The sequence below is a fragment of the Amblyomma maculatum genome, chromosome 2 (genome assembly GCF_055883805.1).
Source record: "Amblyomma maculatum isolate TAMU_Amacu chromosome 2, ASM5588380v1, whole genome shotgun sequence".
In the NCBI taxonomy this organism is placed as follows: Eukaryota; Metazoa; Arthropoda; class Arachnida; order Ixodida; family Ixodidae; genus Amblyomma; species Amblyomma maculatum.
The window spans coordinates 54,330,044-54,350,173 of record NC_139345.1 but is presented as its reverse complement, the minus strand read 5'-3'; the positions used below and the strand labels follow the sequence as shown (position 1 = coordinate 54,350,173).

Below are 20,130 nucleotides of genomic sequence, written 5' to 3'. Positions count from 1 at the left end.
GACCCAATAAAGAACAAAAAAGTATCAGGGGCTGTATTTCGTCAGACCCAGAGAGAGAGCGACAACACCGTGCGTAAAGGGTACTTTACCGTGCGAAATCGGTTTGAATTATCCGCGCCAGGGTGGACTGTGACGTCATGACACGGCGGGAAAGCAAATAGGATCCAAGGTGTGTGGCGCTTTCGCAATAAAAATTCCAGGCCAGCAAGATGCGCAAGTGGCGGTAAGAAATTTCGTGAAAGATTCGTTGGAGACACTTAAGTAGATCTCTCTTAAGTGCGGTAAGGCCTTTCCTGCGACTCGTTGTGCCAATTTGCCGCTTTTTCTCTGCCTTTTTTTTTTCTCTCTTTTGTTCCCTTTTCTCTCTTTACATTCTTTTTTTAGCGTTTTCTACTTTTGACGAAGCCTAACGTACAAGCTTTGCAACGTTTTTTCACAATTTCGACGTCCGTGGCTGTTTGGACGTCTGCACACTATATCGAAGTCCGTGGCTATTTCGACGTTAGCTGGCTTTTTGGCTAATTAACAACTTCACACCAACAAAATTTCTGCGCACAAGCACAACGGTGAACCTAAAAGGCGTTCGCCTTAAAATATGCGAGACCATGCAGATGGTGACCACCCCGATTGGATATTATTAAGACATGCTCTAGTCAGCGTCAATGGACTGGTTTTATGAATGAAGCGCGACTGACGATGATGATTGCTTGAATGGCCATCCATTCTTCTGCTTCTGCAATATTGACTGCCCCCCTTCCCCTTCTCTTTACTCCGTATATGAACTAGTCTCGACTGCTGCCTTCATTATTTTATACTACTATTTAGCCCGCTCATATACATGTACATAAAAATCCAGGCCATGCTTACAGAAGTTCCGGTGTCTTCGAGTATATACCGACGCGCTACACAGGACCACCATATGATAAAGCTTTATCGACGGCTGTTTTCGACAAAACCATGATAGAGGACCGGGCAAGTCACACCGCTATCTAGCAGGTCCAGGGGCGCAAGGGGAAAAATGCATCCACCGCTTCCATACTCCCAAGACAACAAGGACGGCGGCAGCAGGGTGGCTTATCTGGGCACGGCAACACAAGCACTTCTCATCAGAGAGAGAGAGAGAGAGAAGAGGGACAGCACCGGTTAATAGTGTTCAATAAAACGTTCCTTTTCACTCACCCCATGGCCAACCTCTCTGGTTATCAGCCGTAATTTATGTCAAGCTGTCACGGTTAAATGCCAGCTAGCACATAGTTAAAAGTTGCTCTCCCATAGGTTTCATATCTATAGGGCCATTCATCGCCAAAAGTAAAAAGGAACACTTTAAGCTAATACGTGCTATCGATCTGCCAGCGCCCACACAATGCACGAGGATCGTCGTTATCGCCTTGAAGTCACCAGGTCAGGGAGGAAGTACGCGGTCAGTCGGTGGAGCACATATAAAATGACAACACTCTGTTACAGGGCCTATGGGCACGAGATACGAAGGTAATGGGTGGACAGGGTTCCTCCATATTAGAGGGCACTCTTTCACACTCAGATTTCATGTTAAAGTTATTCTCGTTTAATCCTCGGGTTTTATGTAAATGCTGTACGCAGAACAGCACAGTTACAGCGACCCTCCGCATGAGAACGGTCGTCGTGACGACGTGTGGTGCCGGAACCGAGAAAAATTTACTAAGAGCATGTATTCAAAGGCTAACTTTCCGCGCCCAGAGGAATATAACTTTTGGAGCAGTACGTGCACCTTGGCAGCCTGTAATACCAATAATTATAGTTCGTCCCCACCCCTCCGCCTGCGGACCCGGTATAACTGAGCACAGGCAGGGTCAACTTCCCCAAATTAATTTTTTTTTTTTCATTCCTACGATGGAACCGCAAAATACTTGAACCAAAGTTAATTTCCAGACAAGGAATTTGGCTACAGTAGGAGTCAAATCTTTGATTTCTTTTTGACGCACTTTCAGATCTGCGGGCAGTGAATTATAAGATCATCCAGCATGGAAACAAAGTTGAAACTCGGAATCATTCTTGGCCTACCAAGAAAGAAAAAAATAAAACAAGGGAGCGTGAGCAGTACGGAGATGAAAAAATACAATAGGATCCACATAGCTGTAAACCACGACAGGCTTTAAACAAGCTGGTCGTGCTGTAAACGCAAGGAGCCATGTTTGGCTGGCTATACATTTGAGAGCAGAGAGGACATTTCGTCGTCACTCGTCAGTGGAAAAAGAAGACACATATCTATATTTTAGTTTTACTGAGAGGCTTCTCGCAGCCCTCAGGAGGATAAAGCTTCCTAGTTCAACGCGTTGCCCAGAGACGAAGCTCTTGGTCGGATTGCACGTGGACATCATTCGCAAAGATGATGGTCTTGCTGGACACCCATTACACTGACACATGTAAGTGTTTGTAAGAAACGTATAGCCACCAATTCAGGGTTCTTCCTCAGAACTTCCATTATTAAAGAGCATTTAAACAGCCCCTCTCGCCCATGAGGGATTTTGAGAGCTAGCAACGTTGAACGTGGTCTCTATACGCGGCCCAGTAGCAAACTCGGTGGTCTGCGCACTTCAGGCGAATGTTGCACGTGTATCCCAACAAGTTCAAGCGACCAGCATCCAGGTGACAGACGCATCAGGCGACACAGCTGGCATGCTGCCTACAGTAACACAGCACGATGAAACCGAGATAGCGGTTTGGTTCAGTTTACGGGGTTTAACTTCTGAAACCACACGAGAGAAGCGGGAGAGAGCTACAAAGTGCGTGACTGCACGAATGCTAGCGGCCGTAAGTTCCCGGCATATCACCGTCGTCGCCGTTACTGCGCCGATTAGAAGTGGCGTGCGCAAACACTCGCAAGGAGGTCCTCGTGTCTTTATCGCCAAGGTGCAGCAGCCAGCAAACCCCCCCAATGGAAGAACGTAAACACTTCCAACGCCTCCCCCCCCTCCTTTTTTTTCCTTCTTCGGGCTGCTTCCCTCCCAGCGCACTCTACACTACCCAAGAGCAGTTCACAGCGGTATATGAGACTTCCACGCACTTTTGGCGCTAAAACAGAAATATTAAGTCTCTATTTAAACGTAGTCACTGGGTGGGTACACAATACAGGCCGACAGACTGATAGGACAGAGTCAAGTACCTCAAGGGACAAATGAGGTCTAATTGCACGGAATCTAATTAGTATTAAGCGTCTGCAACGGGGCGCAATGACCCCCGCACTCAAAACCGCTTTACTTAATTAGAAAAATTATCGAATTAACGTTCGCAGGCATGGTTATATAATCGGGTTTCCTGGCGCGCCAGCTGCCCGACTCACACAGGCATTTCAGATGGGGCGGGAACGCGTCGCGACTGTACATTACTTCAGAGGTCAAGAACACTTCTTGTTCTCGACAGCCGTGTCGTTGACGCCCTGTGAGTCAAGCTTAAAATGGCGGTCCATTAATTAAGACGTTATAGTAACAACTGGAGCGATCGGCACCCGAAGAACGCGTGCAAATAGAGCGGAACTCCGGTTCCGCGCTACAAATGATCTTTACAACGAAAGCATGACGCTTCTCAGTTGCGCAATAACGAAATGAGCTCTCAGGAATCAGCGTGAGAATTGCGCTGTCGTAATTGCACACTTACCGGGGTAGACAGACTCCGCCTTCACGCCCCATATCTGGAGTGTCAAGTAGATCTGCACTCACGATACAGACAGGCGCCGTTGTTCAAGCTATTGTGATCAGGCGATGAGAACGCGCACTTGCGAAAATGAATATTGACTCTTGACCCTGATTGAGCTTCGCCGAGAAATGTGGGCGCCTGGAGTGTATACTGGCCTTCACACGCGACACCTTCCAAACTACGCCCTCACAGGTTATAATACTACTACACAAGCCGACGTGTAGGTAAGTACGCACCGCCGCTTGTCACCTGCCACACGTCAGCTGTCCGATAGTACGCCTGCTCGGACTTTCGCGAAATAGAACAGCTCCGATGTTCAAAATGCATGCCAAAAATATGGATAGTATATGCATACCCTCGTCAAACGTACCCGTGATCAAATCTATAAACGCGTCTCCTCGCGCACCGACTTTCCGAATGGCGTTATTAATAATTAAGCCACATTGTGCAATTCGGTTCAAGAAGTTGCGCGTGAAAAACTCCCCTGCATGAACCGCGCCAGCCAATCCAAATGACGCTTCAGAAATTGCTAAATGGCACATTCTGATATCCCAGACTTCGGTAGCAACTAACGTTACGATGATGTACGCTCCTCAAACGTGTGACAAGCGCATTTTGTGTCGTGTAAATGTTTATTTCTGTTCCACGCCAAAAAAACTTCAGAAGGATATAAATTTAAGGGACACTTGTTAATGCGATATTGTACAGTCCTTCGCGCCGATAATTTTCTCCACAAAGGCTATGAGTAGTACAATAATTCAACTAGCTTTGAAAACTGTACCTCGAAAATTGGCTGCTGCACGTCTTGAAGACCAAGCACACCAAATGTTAGTGTTTTCTTCCAACCGGCACGTTACAGACGATAGAAGAGATGGGTCGCTGAGTGGTATTCCGCTAAACAGTTTGTAAGTGAATTTCTTCATGGATGCTGTTTCGATTCCACTATTTTAACCGTGGCTGCTACGCGCTCTCATCATGCGAGGCACAGTAAAGTGCAGTATAATCTCTAATATGTCATTCAAAGATTGGAATGGCAATGAACGCCCACGTGCACCTAAACTAACCTGACGTCAAATCCACATTCTGGCCAATGAAACCGAATCAGCATCAAGGAGAAACGTTAGTTATTTTGGCATGGGGGCGAAAAATAATAAATATAGTGCATCATTATACATAAAAAAATAAAAAAATAAAACATGAAACCAATGATGGTATTTGTGCTCCTTTCAGAATTCTGCTAGTGCAAGACAGGTTTACGTTACATGTTTTCGTTGTGTTCGAAAATGCGCAGTGCTAGTTTATGAATTGTCATCAACTCTACTCTCAGTGACTACGGAAACTCGAGGTAATCAGTGAACGTTAGCTTCGTTTGCGCTACACACACACACACACACACACACACACACACACACACACACACACACACACACACACACACACACACACACACACACACACACACACACACACACACACACACACACACAAGGTATTCAATTCATTTATTTCACTCTCAAGGTAAAATAAATTAATAAATTTACTCTATGCCGAGAAGTTGGTTGGTTGGTATGTGGGGTTTAATGTCCCAAAGCGACTCAGGCTATGGACTCCGGAAATTTCGACCACCTGGGGTTCTTACTTTTCCATTGAATAAACAGTTGTGTTACCCATGATAGCCCAATGACAATCTTCAAGCTAGCTTTCTTCTTGCGATACATAGCGCGTAATGTTCCTTTGAAGCGTGAAACATGCGCTAAGGATCAGAATCTAAACGTCCCACATGCAGCAGCTAAAAGAAGCGCACGCGACACTGTGTACCGGTCAAAGCCGCCTCAGTTACGCTGTGTGCCGGGAAAGAAAAAAAAGAAACAATAGGGAAGGAGGGAGATGAAAAACCCAATGTTCCGCAACATTCGGATTCAGGAACAGCAGCTCCGGTTAGTTTCGCTTCTACAACGCTTGCGTGACGTATCGTACACCGCGCGTAGTCTGCTACAAGAATAAATATAGTGGAGCTGACACAAAGGCCGATTACACAGCTGAAGCTTGAAAGCGCGGAGCGCGCAGAGCGAAAGCAGACGGCTTTGTTCGCCCGTGATCGATAACATCGCAGCTGCGCGTGGCGTGCTGCCTGCCGGCGAAGTTAGCCAGGAGTCCCGTAAGAAAGTTTTCTTCGGAAGTTACGCAAGTGGATGGAGTTCCCGTCCGAGCAGGAAACTAGCGCAACCCGGATCGACGTGAAAGAACATCGCTCGCGAAGTGCTCTGCAAGTTAGTGGAAACTCATCAGAAGTTAAGTGAGCAAGTGTGTGCGCGGAGAGTCCGCGAGGACGGTTACAGCCCTGCTTCGCCGCTAGTTTCTTCGTGGCACGCCGTAAAAGCCGCCGCTCAGCCATGCTCTTAGAACTGGCCCCAAAAATGCGTGACGAAAATAAGAAACTGAATGAAAAAAAGGCAGGAACAAACAATAAAAAGAAGACGTCACGCAGGGGGGCGTAAAGTACGGGGGAACCGGTTCCGAAATGAAAGACAGGAAAAAGAAATAATACCAAAAAGAGAAGCCGTAAAACACGAAGCCGATAGGCAAAGGTATGACGAAGCATGTGCTTCGTAGGGCCGCGAAATAGCTAGGTATGCACGCGTTTAGACTCATCGGAAATTTTGACAAGCGAGTAGGAAGGTAGCACAGACAGTGTAAAATCATGCTGCGCCCTTACCTGTCCCAAGTACTCGAAGCCGTGCTTGTTCGCGAGCTCCCTAGCCAGCTCGGCACCTCCTTCGACGTGAACCACAAACTGGTCGGTGTAAATGTGTGCGCTGTTCGGAGCCGCGGAGATCAGCGCGGCAACGGCGAAAAGTAGTATCCGAGTCATGTTGACGTCGCTGTGCACTGGACGCCACACACAAAGCACATGTAAACGCGGCCTGTCACTCGCGCGAACACACGTAAAGATCTCTCGCTTGCTTGACGAAGCACTGCTCTCGCCTCGGGGACTTTCTAATTTTTTCGCTGAGCGGGTGCTGATATGAAATTTGGTGCGCGGCCGAGTTTCACGTAGAATTTTGCATGCCGGTCCTTTGTGCAAGTGGTCTTGTTCCTGGGATAGGCCGTTGTCGGGGCATAGGGCGTTGCTTGCAGGACCTGCCGTTGACTGCGACGGCCGATGAGTGAGTCGCCCGCTGCCCGCTCCCGGCCGCCGACAGCCAGCGAGGAATGGGGCGCCTGGGCTCCCCCCGTTGTTGATATCGACGGTGGCGCCGCCGCTTGAGCCACGCGCGGCACTGACGCAACAACTTACGTCACCTTTTTAAAGGCTGAATCAGTTGACGAGTTATTTACCCACTATGACGTAATAAAGGCACTTTTCACGAGGTGGGTTGCTCTTGGCCGACTTCGCCTTCCTTGCGAGGAATGCACACTGCGTTTTAAAAAGAAACACTTTTAACCTAGCATAAAGAGCCAGCTGAAAGGTAGGAAAGATGCGAAAAATATATAACAAACACCGCTCATTTTTTTCGCTGCAGAGGGCCAGTTACTGCTTTTAGAAAGCAGTATCAATAGTGCGTCCAAACTAGGAAACTTAAAACCAGAAGTTTTCGCTTTCATACTGGTTTTATTAGTATTAAAAAAGCTTTGGAATAATTTGCTCATAAACCTTTTTAAGAATTATGTTTGAATTATTCTTGTTGCAAGCATATTTTACTAAAATGTAATTCCTGCGAAAAAAAATAGTTTCGGTTTGTTTTCTTGATTTCGGTATCACGATTTTTATTATTCGATCGGTATAAACATCACCACAAAGCAACATGGCGGCGCTCACGCCGGTCGCTACTCTCAATCCAAGTAAGAATTCTTAAATCGAAAGCTCTGAGGACTGAAACCGCAGATTATGTTTCAATTACACACATAATTCGAACACTGCAGCGGAGCACTTATTATACAATGTGTTACGCTGCAGCTTGTCGCGTTGGATGGTTGTCCCATGTGTGTCGCTTTCGCCCTAACCTTATGAAAACTGCGATTTGCTTGCTTTCAGGGGTCACATTACCGCTAATAACCCAAGTGAGATACCGCCGAATCAGTGGACGGAATCCTAAAGAGCCACACTTTGAAAAGAAAGCAATCCTAGAAGCATGCAAGCCAATTATACCGCGGTCCTCGAAGCCACTCTGGGAGACATGCTCCTTGGCCAATCGCATCGATATGGAAATAGAGGTTTGTTTCCTTAAATACGTCATGTTGCACATCCTTCTGCACAAGCAGTTTGGTGAGCCTTAGTTTATTTAAAACTATCGCCTCAGCAACTTATTTTATTCCTTAACTTGTTTGAGTGCTCGCCGCCAGGACTTCTTGTGCACCATCTATCTGCGTGTAGAATTTTTTATATCTCTACAACTTAAATGAAGCGAAGTTCGTGCCAATTGTTTTATGAAACATCATTGCACAGCCAGAGCGGTTGATGCGCTACACGAATCAGTGGCGGTTCTTGACTGCGCTTCAGTTGTCGAACCATGCTACGCAAGCTTATAAATGACTTAGTAGCTTTAGTTCATATTATAGCTCTTGACCTGAACCTGGGCAGTGAAAATTTACTGACTTGTTGGTTATTATATACTTTCAGCCGCACCCGTACAACAAAATCAAAGCTAATATTCTTCGCAAAGAGCTGCACGAAGCTAAACTTATTTGTTTCATGCATGAAAACCCGATTTCAATGGAGGACAGGCGGAAGATTCACAACATGTTGTTCAAGAAGGTAACTATAATTTTTATTTTGAATTTTTGGATATTTCTTTTCAAGTGCAGTCGTGTCAGCATCGCCGCCTTCTTACTCTTATGGAGTCTAGACACATAGTTATTGGTTACACATTTTAATTCTTTGTAAGATGTTTGACAAATTACACATATCACCAAATGATTTCATAATTCATAATTGTGCTGCTGCTGCTGCGGGTGATGATGAGTAACTTTGTGATAACAGTCTGCAAAGGATATGAATAGTGGTATTCCAGTGCTAGGTGTGCACATGCCCTTGAAACATTTTTGATTTTCAAAATTCCTTTATCAAGGTGCTTGAAATTCCTTGAAGAATCTTGCTTCACAAATGAAAATCAGGATTTACAGCACGAAAATTTCTTAAAACTAGCGAGTGAGAAAGAAATTTCATCTTCTCAATACCTATTGGTTAAAACTTTTTTTGATGAATGCATGTTACACGGCTGGTCATGCTTAAGTCATTGCTGCTTTTGACTGTTCCATTTCTGGCAACCTTGGTACCAGCTGATGCTGTGTTGTAGTGCTGCACTGCACTTGCGTTGATGTTTAACTGAATCCGCAGACTTCCGTTAACTTTTGCATAGTTCTCTTCATAGGGATGCAACTGTGCTGCAGTGCAAAAGAATGCCTGGAAAGTAAATTTCCGAAGTGTGTGGCTCGGTAACAGTTATTAAAAATACACATGTCGGTGGCGCCAAATGCTACAAATCTGCATCGAGTGAAATGTAAACTATGAGGCAAATGTGTTCACCTTGTTGCAGTGGGCAAATGTACTTGAAAGAAATGCACCAGAAATGCAAGAAATAAAATGTAAATGGATGCGTGCATGGTGATATGGTGTTTTGTTTTCTGCAGAAAAGAGAGTGGGGTGATACGGTTTCACTCAAATCACATTTCATTATGATCCTTAGGGCGCTTTGATATTATTGCACACGCTTCCTTTGACTGGATCAAATTGGTCGGTCAAGTGGGCGCAATATAAAAATCTGATGCGGGTGAAGAAAAATTGTGCCGTGACGGCCTTAAATTTATGGCATGTCTTCCGTCACCTACTTACAACAAACTTGAGCACAAGGCACAGTTAATTTCACGAAGAAAACAGTTTGCAGAAAAAGTGACCTCATTATCAATGAGAAAAGTCTGCATTTGTAACTGAAAGTAGCGCATGGGTAATAAAAGTTCTTAACAGCAAAAGAGTGGACCTCAATCAGTCAGAACTTAAGCAACAGTGATTGTCAAGCTTTTGTAACTTCGTTTCTGTGCAAGCAGCCTGATTATCATTAGGTCTTGTTTATTTGTGGTGTAAAATGCAGAAAGTTGTGTTGTACATTTGTTGTACAAGAGTATTAATTTGCAAAAGTCTTTGTTGATGTCATGCTCTTTTATTTTCTCCAAAACTAAATATTAACCATTAATGCTCTGATTTCATGGTGGTTGCTTTTAAATATAATTTAGGGATTTTGTCCTTTTCTCATTTGTTCTTTTATACACTCATGCAAAAAAGACTGGCTCAGAAGAGGCTGCCATAATCGAGAAAGAAGTGCGAGTTTATCGCAGAATTTTAAAAGAAGCACTATTCTAAGTAGCATGTCACACAGAGAAGCCCTGCTTAACACCGCCATACTATATGACTTGAGAGGCTCCGCAAAACTGCCAATTAAAGCATGTACAGTAGCAGCTATAGCACATGGGCTGAACTATTCAGATTAACTCCTACTCTCTTTTTGTTATTTGATTGAGTGCTAGCCACAGCTCGAGCCCAGGGTGAGAAGGCAATGTAGTTAAAAAGAAAGCAGTAAAACGAGAGAAAAAATATGACAGCAGTACTAGGAGCTATAATATCTAAGCTCCTTCACAAAATGCTTCATCAAAGAATCTAAATTAGTTCCAGAATGCCAATTCTTTCGATGTATTTATGACTTCATCAGCAACCGATACCTTCCACTATGGTGCCTTAACCAACAAAAGTTATTGAACTCTTGACTTGGAAGGCACCTGTCCCAGCACTACCATTCTGAGCTGTTCTGTATGACTGACAGCTTACTTCCACAGTTCTAGAAATTATTATTTTGAATGTATGAATTAATTGCCTGACACCACCTACCCATCACATTTCAGCATGTCTACTGATTTCGGACTTACATGACGATTTCCGTTTTCAGTTTTGTAGAACCTACTTGTTTTCTTGTTTACTTTTTGGTATTTGTGTACAGACCCGTAAGGCAGGTTGGTTTGGGCCATCGTGATACCTGTTTTGCATTTGAGAAAGCAAGAAGGCTGTTACTGTTATTATTTGTTATCATTATAGTCTTTTGCTTCTTTAATGTATCTGAGTTACACTTGACCCAACTAACTTAGTCAAGTGAGCACAAGGAGGTCCTAGCACCCATTACTGTGTCATTAGCATGTGTTGCAGTAGCACATCTTAATCAACCTAAGATGACTAATAATGCTAGGCTCGGGTCACGCAAGAATAATTTCTACAAAAGGTGTCTGTTTTCAAGATTACAAGGCTGATACATGTGCTTGTCAGCATCTGTCTTTAGATGCGTGCATGCAAAGTCTCGCTGCGAAATACCAGAAAAAAAAAAAAAAAAGTGATCGCTCTCAAACTATTGCATGCTGTTTGGCACGCTGTTCATCGCCACAGACACACTGCCCAGCATGTCACAAACAAATTTCCTCTTCTCATTTCAGAATTTTTTCTTGAAAGCGCACAACAACGAGACAGTGCGTCTTGCCATCAAAGGCACCAAGTTTGAGTCAGCACTGCCCTTCACGCAGTCTAAAAACGCGCTGATCCTCAGCCCAGAAGCAGATGTGCGGGCCTTTTTCAAGCTGACCAAGAAGACACCGCAGTTTGTGCTGCTCGGTGAGTGGCCATGACTTCTACGGTTTTATGGCGCTTACGTGTGTGCTATTTGTTGTTCCATTTGTGATTTGACCGGAAGCAAATCTCAACTTGAATTATGAAAATGTGCACCCAGAACTGTGGCATAAAGGCCTGCATTTAGTTGCACATTGTTGTGTACTCTTTGAAGGCAGTGCAGCGGGATTTTCCTGCCTATTCTTGCAGGAAGTACACCTTGTATTGGTATGTGAGCATGTAATATTACTTTGTAAGCGATCTGTCTGTATGCTTTTGAAGGGAAAATTTTTCTGGCAAGCCTTAGTGACAATGCCAACAGTTTTGTAGTTATTTATTTATTTATTTATTTATTTATACCTCAAATGCCCCTGGTAGGGTATTACATGAGGGGTGGGCTGTTACAGTTCATTGGCGAGTCTTTCAATGAATGCTTTGAAGTGTGCTGGATGAGCGTGATGAACTGCGTCGGCAGGAAGGCGATTCCAGTCCTTTGCTGTCTGGACGAAAAAAGCATTTAGATGTGCAGTGGTATTTGCGGATGGTGGGTATACTACTTTATTGTGGTTAAGTCGATGGGATACGCGGTGACAAGGCATGATGGCACAGTTTCCTAGTGATGAATGGTAAAATTTATGAAAAAGGCACAGCCGGGCTATTTTGCGGCGTGATTGGAGGGAAAGGAGATTAGATTTTGTCTTCAAATCAGTAACACTTGAGTGATATGAGTAGTCTGAATGAATGAACCTTGCTGCACGATTTTGGATGGATTCGAGGGTGAGGGAAAGGTTAGACTGGTGAGGGTCCCAAACTGCGCATGCGTATTCCAGTTTGGGACGGACGAGTGTTAAATAGGTCAGCAGTTTGACAGAAGGAGGTGAAAGTTGCAAGTTACGGCGTAAAAAACCAAGCGTGCGATTGGCGTCTTTAGCAATGTTAGAGACGTGAGTAGACCAAGTGAGGGAACGGTTAATGGTTACACCAAGATATTTATAAGAGTCAACTGCGGAAATTTTTGAGCCAAATATATAATACGAAGGTGAAGGAAAGGACTGTCTACGGTGGAATGTAATTAATGACGTCTTATTTGTGTTTAGGGACATGAGCCATTTGCTACACCAGGATTCGATGTAATTCAAGTCGTTCTGTAACAGTTTAGTATCGTTGCTGTTAGCGATAGGTCGATATATTACGCAGTCATCCGCAAATAGTCGTATGTTAGAAGCTATATCAGTAGCCAAGTCATTAATATAGATTAGGAAGAGTAATGGACCGAGTACAGTACCTTGTGGCACTCCAGAGGCGACGGAGCTTAAAGGTGAGAAAAATTCATTAGCATGTACGAACTGCTTACGGTTAGTGAGGAAGTGTTCTATCCAAGTTAGAATGAGTGGGTCAAGGTTCAAACGTGAAAGTTTAAGTAGAAGCCGTCTGTGGGGAACTTTGTCAAAAGCTTTCTCAAAATCCAAGAACAATGCGTCAACTGGTATGTTGTCATCTAGGTTAGAACTAATGTCATTAATAAATAGAGCTAACTGTGTGTCGCATGACATTCCTTTACGAAAACCGTGTTGGTTAGGGTGAAAAAAATTTACAGATATAAGAAAATTTGCGATGTGTGTGTAGATAACATGCTCCATTAACTTTGAACAAATGCTTGTGAGGGATATGGGACGATAGCTATGGCGTGAAGATGGCGAACCTTTTTTAGGAACTGGAATCACCTTGCCTACCTTCCAGTCCTGTGGCAACACTCCAGATGATAACGATTGCTGAAAGATATGAGACAGAATGATACTTGTGATATGTTTGGTGTTTTTTAGTAGTTTTGAGTTGATGCCATCAACCCCGGCCGAGGAAGAGACCTTTAAAGAATCGATTAGTTTCGCAATTCCGTTGGCATGAAAAGTTATGGGAGGCATGACAGGGTGATTGTGTCGCGGAAAATCAGGAAGTTCATCATTAGACTCGTTAGTATAAATAGATGAAAATACGGAGTTCAGAACTTCTGGTACATCTTTATCAGGAATAGGATTATTTTGGTCATCGAGCAGAGATAAGTGATTGTTACGCGATGGATGAACAATTTTCCAAAACTGTCTAGGATTTGTCCGCAGCATGTTGGGCAACGTGTTGTAATAAAAGCTTTTCTTTGTTTTGGCGGCAAGTGTCTGAAATGTTTTGTCGATGGTGTGATATTTTTCCCACGAAACTGAGGTGTTTAAGCGTTTAGCTGCTCGATAGTACCGTTTCTTTTTGTTGTTCATTCGTTTTAGGGTAGCGTTAAACCACGGCGATGTGAGTCGTTCCGTAACAGTTATAGTGGGAATGTATGTGGTGACAAGTTCATGCATTTTATTCTTGAAAAGCGACCAGTTAGTTTCGACAGAGCGAGTAGTGAAGTCTGTTAAGTACCACGTCGTAAACTCTGACAACTTATCATTTATGCATTCATAATTACCCTTATGATAGAGCGTTAGTTTCTTTTTAGCCTTTTTTGTGCAAGGTAGCTGGCATTGGAATGAAGCTTGTATTATTTTGTGATCGCTAATGCCGGGTAAGTACGTAAGGGGCGAGACGTTGTCGGGGTGGGAAGTTAGTACCAAGTCGAGTAAATTCGAAGAATGGTTATCTTCCCTAGTAGGGGCTGCAGCTTGCTGCACAAAAACGAGTTCCAGTTCATTTGGAAAGAACAGTGTATTTACTTTGCAGTGGTAGCATGCGCTGTTGAAAGCTGTCGTTGTTAATCTCAGTTAATGTTTTATATATGAAACGATGAACTCAATGAAAATACTTTGTTGACTGTTTGTTGACTTTTTTTTTCTTTGTTGTTGACTTGCCTGCCCTTGCAAAGTTTCTGAAAAAATTTATATATATCACTGTGCCAAGAGAGAGCTGCATCCGCAGCATTTAGAAACATTTATTTCATGATTTTAACATTTTTTGGCTCCAATGGCTATGTACTTAGAACCAGCACTCTAAAGAGACCACAAATGGCTCATGTTAGAAGCCTTGTAACTTCTGGTCTAAATGCAAGCATATTTATAATTTGCGTAAAGTTCACAGTAACCAAAAAAATGTGGCTTCCTTCATGAAGAAAAGCAGGTTTTCTTGGTTATGGCAAGCTTTGGATAACTACACTGCAAGGACTACAATATGCAGCTCAAAGAAACTTTGTGGGCAAAATGAAATATGCACAGTCTACAAATGCATGAAATATGCTTCCATTTTTGTCAGTTAGACCAGCAGCTATGAGACCTATAATGTGTGTTATTTCTTTTTCTTTAATTGAAGTTGTTATATCAAAGGAATAAGAAAGCTGAATGCAAGAAATGTAAGCATCGTTTCAGCAACCCTCAGAAAAACTGATGAAAACAGGCAGGAAGGTTTCACTCTGAGACTGTGAAGGTGTACGTAACATAACGTGCTGTTATTGTCTTGCAAGTGCGAAAAAGTATTAATGAAATTAAGGCAGAGCTCATCTTAAAACTGAATTTTGCATTACAAAGCAGAGGCAGATGATGATGAAGGCACGGCGAGTTGCTGTCAGCCGATGTCTCGTATGTCTGTGGTTGATGAGAATGCTTAGTGTTTTTATGACATTGTATACCTGCCAGACGCATAATATTAACTTTATCGCACTGTCACATTTATACAACTGTACTATGATGACACGTCCAAAATTCTTGTGCTGCAGTCATCAGGGGTGCAGCAAGGGGTGTTAAAGGCCAGCTGCAACGAAATTTTACTTTGGCTACAGTGCCTAGCAACGTGATCAGTGACTGTTAAAACTAACAGTAACGAGGTTTTACTATGGCTAAAAAATTCACAGCATACAAGAGACATAGATGCAAGCGTAAGAAACAAACAAGGCAGGACGAGTGTTACACTTCCAGCTGAATTTTCTTTGAAAAGGTTTGACTGGTTGGTGCACGTGTTCATGTCCCTCATAGTATGCTGATATAACATGTGCCCACTCGTGGAGGTTTCTACAAGCGGGAAACAGCTGCCAAAATTCCACAACTACAGTGCCTGGATATGTGACAATGCGGTTTTCTATGTCATTCCTGTCTCTAGTAATGGCTGCCCTTTTCCAATTTTGAAAAACGGTGATTTTTGTGACCGATTTCTGGAACACTCAAGCTACGAATGCCATGTTTTCTTTTCAGCGCTCTCTCTTGGCATATTATTAGAAAACCCTCCTTTTAAAAAGCGAAAACTTATGTTGCTATAGGCCTTTAATTGCCGACAAAAAAAAAGCAACGCAGGAAAAGTGTTGTTCTAAGTCCACTGCACCAAGCATGATGAATATACAAGCCGATTCAGACATGGTGCTTTATTTGGTGTAATACAAAACAGCAAGGAGTAAAATTACACAGTTGGCACAGTTGGCACGCTTCAGGTGGTAGCTGCATTCTTGAAACACAACTCAGTATAGCAGTCGGCTGCCTGTAGGTTTTCCGCTTATCCATTGATGGTATAACCTTGGAGCATATGAACGTGCATCACAGTGATACTCAGCGTTGGCAATGCTAATGCACTAGGACTATGCAGAACAAAGCAGACGAGGCCTTGTGTGTGTCGTGTGCAGCAGCATCCAGTCATCTGCTAGTGTCATCAGGTGACTGATGTGCCATCTAGCACCTCAGTGGAGATCAGTGTGAAAAATCAGACTTTACCGCATCACTTAGATGTGATTGCCATGTGGGTCATTCAGTAATTTAAATTCTCTTGCAGCCGTAAGTGCACACTAAGCCTAAAATGACTCACTGGTGGAAGTGGAGAATTCTTCTATTCAGCAACACACACACACACACACACACACACACACACACACACACACACACACACACACACACACACACACACACACACACACACACACACACACACACACACACACACACACACACACACACACACACACACACACACACACACACACACACACACACACACACACACACACACACACACACACACACACACACACACACACACACACACACACACACACACACACACACACACACACACACACACACACACACACACACACACACACACACACACACACACACACACACACACACACACACACACACACACACACACACACACACACACACACACACACACACACACACACACACACACACACACACACACACACACACACACACACACACACACACACACACACACACACACACACACACACACACACACACACACACACACACACACACACACACACACACACACACACACACTATGCAATGTACCGAGAACAGTTCAGGCAATCTTTTTTTCGAGAAAGGTGGTTTGAAAATGCTTCTAGAGCATCCTGCACCTTTGTTTCAGTGTAAAGATCTGTAGCCTGATAGCACATATCTAGCCCACCGAAAGCAGGCTACCCTTGAATTACTTGCATTGCACAATGACCCAGCTTTGCACATGCGACTTTGCCATTTTGCGATTGGTGTTGACGTGCGACTATGTGTTGCTGAAGTTTATACACTTCTCAGAATTGCTGTGCAAATCACCTCTCTGAACTTTCTTGCAGCTGGCATAGTGCACGGACGTTTCCTAAGCAGAGAAGAGATGCAGTGGCTGAGCACGGTGCCAAACATTGAGTACCTCCAAGGGCAGACATGTGCGATTCTTTCATCACTGGCATCGAGGACACTTCAGATCACATCTCACCACCAAAACAAGCTGTCTCTACTTTTGGCCAGCCATGCCAACCCTGCAGCTGATAGAAGTGAAAGTGCAGCCAAAAACGATGCCCCAGCAGCAGAGTCATCGTGAAGTGGCTGTTTTCTGTATAGATACAAGCAAAAATTTATCAAATGACAGAATGAATTGTCAGACCGACTTGTCTTCGCTGTTGTGTACTGCTGCGTTCCTAGTTGGCTGTTGGATTAGTAGCTGGATTTTACCAGTGCGGTCAAAGTGGTGAACTTGCTTTCAGATGCACAACCTAATTTCACGGGGCTAAAAATGTTATATGAAAACTTTAGCGACAAGCTAGACTCATGCCCTTCATAGACACATTCTTGTGGATGTTTTCTTGAGGGCAGCATTATAAGTTGCCAGAGGATATATGCAGAAACTTTTTTCTTTCACTCACGACATATTGTTACGGTACGCAGTCTCAGAGACGACGAAGATTTGCGGCACTAGTGTAGAACGACGCTGAAGCTAGGCTCTGTTTGTCCTGCGAGTGTGTCGCTAACAGCGAACTGTTGCGACTACGTCTGAGTGTGCCTTTAACATTTTGGTGGAGGTGCGGGGTACGTCACCAATACCACAATCTAGATCTCCGCAGTGGCCGCCAGCTTGGTGCTAGCACTACGCTCTCCGGCGCAACCCCCTCTATAGTGGCACAACCAGCATCCACTGTTGTCGCGGCTCAGCCTTGTGATCCGGGCACCTTTTGCGGCATTGATGATGTCGACATTGAAGACTGGCTTGCTCTGTATGAGCACGTCAGTAAGAATAACCGGTGGGATACAACCCTGATGCTTGCAAACATTTTTTTACCTGGTGGGTACAGCGGCCGTCTGGTTCGAGACGCATGAAGATCTGACATCCTGAGATGTGTACAAAGAGAAGCTCCAAGATCTCTTTGGCAAGCTGATCGAGCAGGATCGGCACTAAAAAGGACCTAGCATCGCGAGCACAGTCATTGACAAAATCATACCTGTCGTGCATACAAGGCGTCTTAGCTCTATGCCGCAAAATGGACATCGCCATGTTCGAGTCTGAAAAGGTGGGCCACATCTTAAAGGAAACCGCTGATAACGCTTTTAACCATCTCCTTTGCAAAGATTGTACGACGGTCGACTCTGTTCTCAAGGTATGTCGGCGGCTTGAGCAAGTTAAACACTGTCGTATTGGTCTGCTTTGACTGCTTGCTAAACATAGTGTCTACATCTCATGAGAGGATCTGCCAACACTGCATCAGCTGTCCCACTCTGCAAACTTGACCCGAATCGTTCGCAGAGAGTTGGAGGCTATGACCCCCGTTGCCTTCACCCCTCAGCCTGTGGACACTACTATAGCCTTGATCCAAGCTGCTGTTCGCACAGACTTCTTTCCAACCCACCGTTCCAGTGGTAGCTGCAGCAGCTTCTACTGCGCCCTTCCCGACGCGATACCGCTACCGTTACCGCAACCCGGAAGAATGGCAAACTTCGAACCTCAGATTATAGTGGCGATGTCAGCGCTGTTTACTATGAAAGAGAACCCTTACACAGGCATCCCCATGAATGTAAAAGTAAGCATAGCACTCTACACAAGCACGAGACCGGCTGCATGCACGTCTCTGCCGGTTACATATATACTGAGGTCGAACTTCAGTTTTTATTTTACAGGATAGCATAAAGATATTGTATAAAAAGAAACCTGGTATCTCTGGTACAAAAAAATTTGAGGGTTTCAACGCTTCTGGACCGAATGTGGAGTGAAAGCTTTGGCTGTAGGCGACCGAGCGTTGCATCGAACTCAGCCAGCGTTCCGTTGAACGCATCAGAGTTCACGGCGGTCTAGGCAAAGTACCTGGGCTCGAATGACCGGCGGCGGCTGCGTTTCAATGGAGGCAAAATGGAGAGGCGTCCGTGTACTGTGTGAGGTCTGTGCATGTTAAAGGTCGAAATTACTCCGTAGCCCTCCGCTACGGTAGGGTGGTTAGAAGGAGCGTAGTGTTGCTTTCGCAGCAAAATCTTGCTCAGTTGACAGCGTCACAAATACACAGCCACACAGCTTGATGCAGGAATATCAAACACTACACTGTGTGCTGAATATGACTTCATAAATGACATGTAATGTGCATTAAAATTCGCTGAATGCCTCACATGATTTAACCTTACAAAGTAGTCACTTTTGCTGAAAGAAAAACTTTATAGAAATTTTGAGGATATTGAGGCAGGATTTGAACCCATAACCCTTGGGTTGCGAGGCAGACATGCCACTAACTGGGCAACACAAGGCACGTTTGTATGGCATATGAACAAGCTAGAGTTTATATATTGTGCGATTCTTCATGTGTAGTGGTATAACAGCATTCTAATGAGTATGTGTAATTAGGGAGGACCACAGTCTGCTATCTTAAGGTGAAGCTTAACCCACTGACATCAAAAGATGGCGATTCGCCGTCCAGTGCACCACGGTCCAGTGGTAAAAGACTGTGAAAAACCACTAGCTATAACAACAAACATGTCAGCACAAAATGTTTTTTGAAATTTTTGCTTACTAGTTTTTACACCGAATAGCGATAGTTGTCTGCAAGATTCTCGAATATTTACAAGGAGAAAAGTATTTTTCAATTCCAATTTTTCCGAGTCGAACATGGCAATGCGGCAAGGCAAGTTATAGATGACCTGCAAAGCAGCGATTCTGAAACTGAATCGTCCAACAAGGATTTAGGCTCCGACACAGAGTCAAACTCATCACACGGCGCTGACAAAATCGCCTAGGATAGAAGGCTAGTAGTGGAACCAAACTGACAGTGATCAGAAAGTGGAAAAGTGGTTGTTCAATGGGAATCCGACAGCTTTGACGTCGTTCAACAGCATAATCGGCAAAGACATCTGGCAGATGATTGCTGATGAAATGAACGCATTTGCACTTCTGAAACAGGCATCAGCACCAGACTGTTCTTGGTTTCCAACAACACTAGGTGAGAGAAAGTTTTCTTCATCGCCCGTGTACTTCACAATTCAGTCCTTTCGAGCACAAAGATTAGTAATTAGCACATCGTTTCTCCCATGTTTGATGCCCAGGCAGCGTTATAAAGCCCTGTGTAAATACCC

At 44.2% G+C, this 20,130-nt stretch overlaps 2 protein-coding genes across 3 annotated transcripts in view; one reads left to right on the top strand and one right to left on the bottom strand.

Annotated features, from left to right (window-relative positions):
* LOC146198671 (proprotein convertase subtilisin/kexin type 4-like) overlaps window positions 1–6,936 on the bottom strand; it is a 203,270-nt gene extending 196,334 nt beyond the window's left edge. The window contains exon 1 of one of the 2 annotated variants that reach the window (XM_084594172.1): window positions 6,389–6,936. In XM_084594172.1, the coding sequence (XP_084450298.1) occupies window positions 6,389–6,544 (156 nt within the window). In that variant the 5' untranslated portion in view covers window positions 6,545–6,936. The remainder of the gene's footprint in view (window positions 1–6,388) is intronic. The other variant, XM_084594171.1, reaches the window with a different exon arrangement.
* A 491-nt stretch (window positions 6,937–7,427) lies between these two features.
* mRpL10 (mitochondrial ribosomal protein L10) lies at window positions 7,428–17,191 on the top strand. Its single transcript, XM_084594169.1, has 5 exons — window positions 7,428–7,515; window positions 7,709–7,887; window positions 8,294–8,428; window positions 11,146–11,320; window positions 16,881–17,191. The coding sequence occupies exons 1-5, from the start codon at window positions 7,479–7,481 to the stop codon at window positions 17,123–17,125; spliced, it is 771 nt and encodes a 256-aa protein (XP_084450295.1). The 5' UTR covers window positions 7,428–7,478; the 3' UTR covers window positions 17,126–17,191.
* Window positions 17,192–20,130: the final 2,939 nt, after the last annotated feature.

Coding starts and splice junctions, on each gene's coding strand:
- mRpL10 (XM_084594169.1), top strand. CDS start 7,479: ATGGCGGCGCTCACGCCGGTCGCTACTCTCAATCCAA. Junction 7,888..8,293: donor GCATCGATATGGAAATAGAG/GTTTGTTTCCTT, acceptor ATATACTTTCAG/CCGCACCCGTACAACAAAAT. Junction 11,321..16,880: donor ACCGCAGTTTGTGCTGCTCG/GTGAGTGGCCAT, acceptor ACTTTCTTGCAG/CTGGCATAGTGCACGGACGT.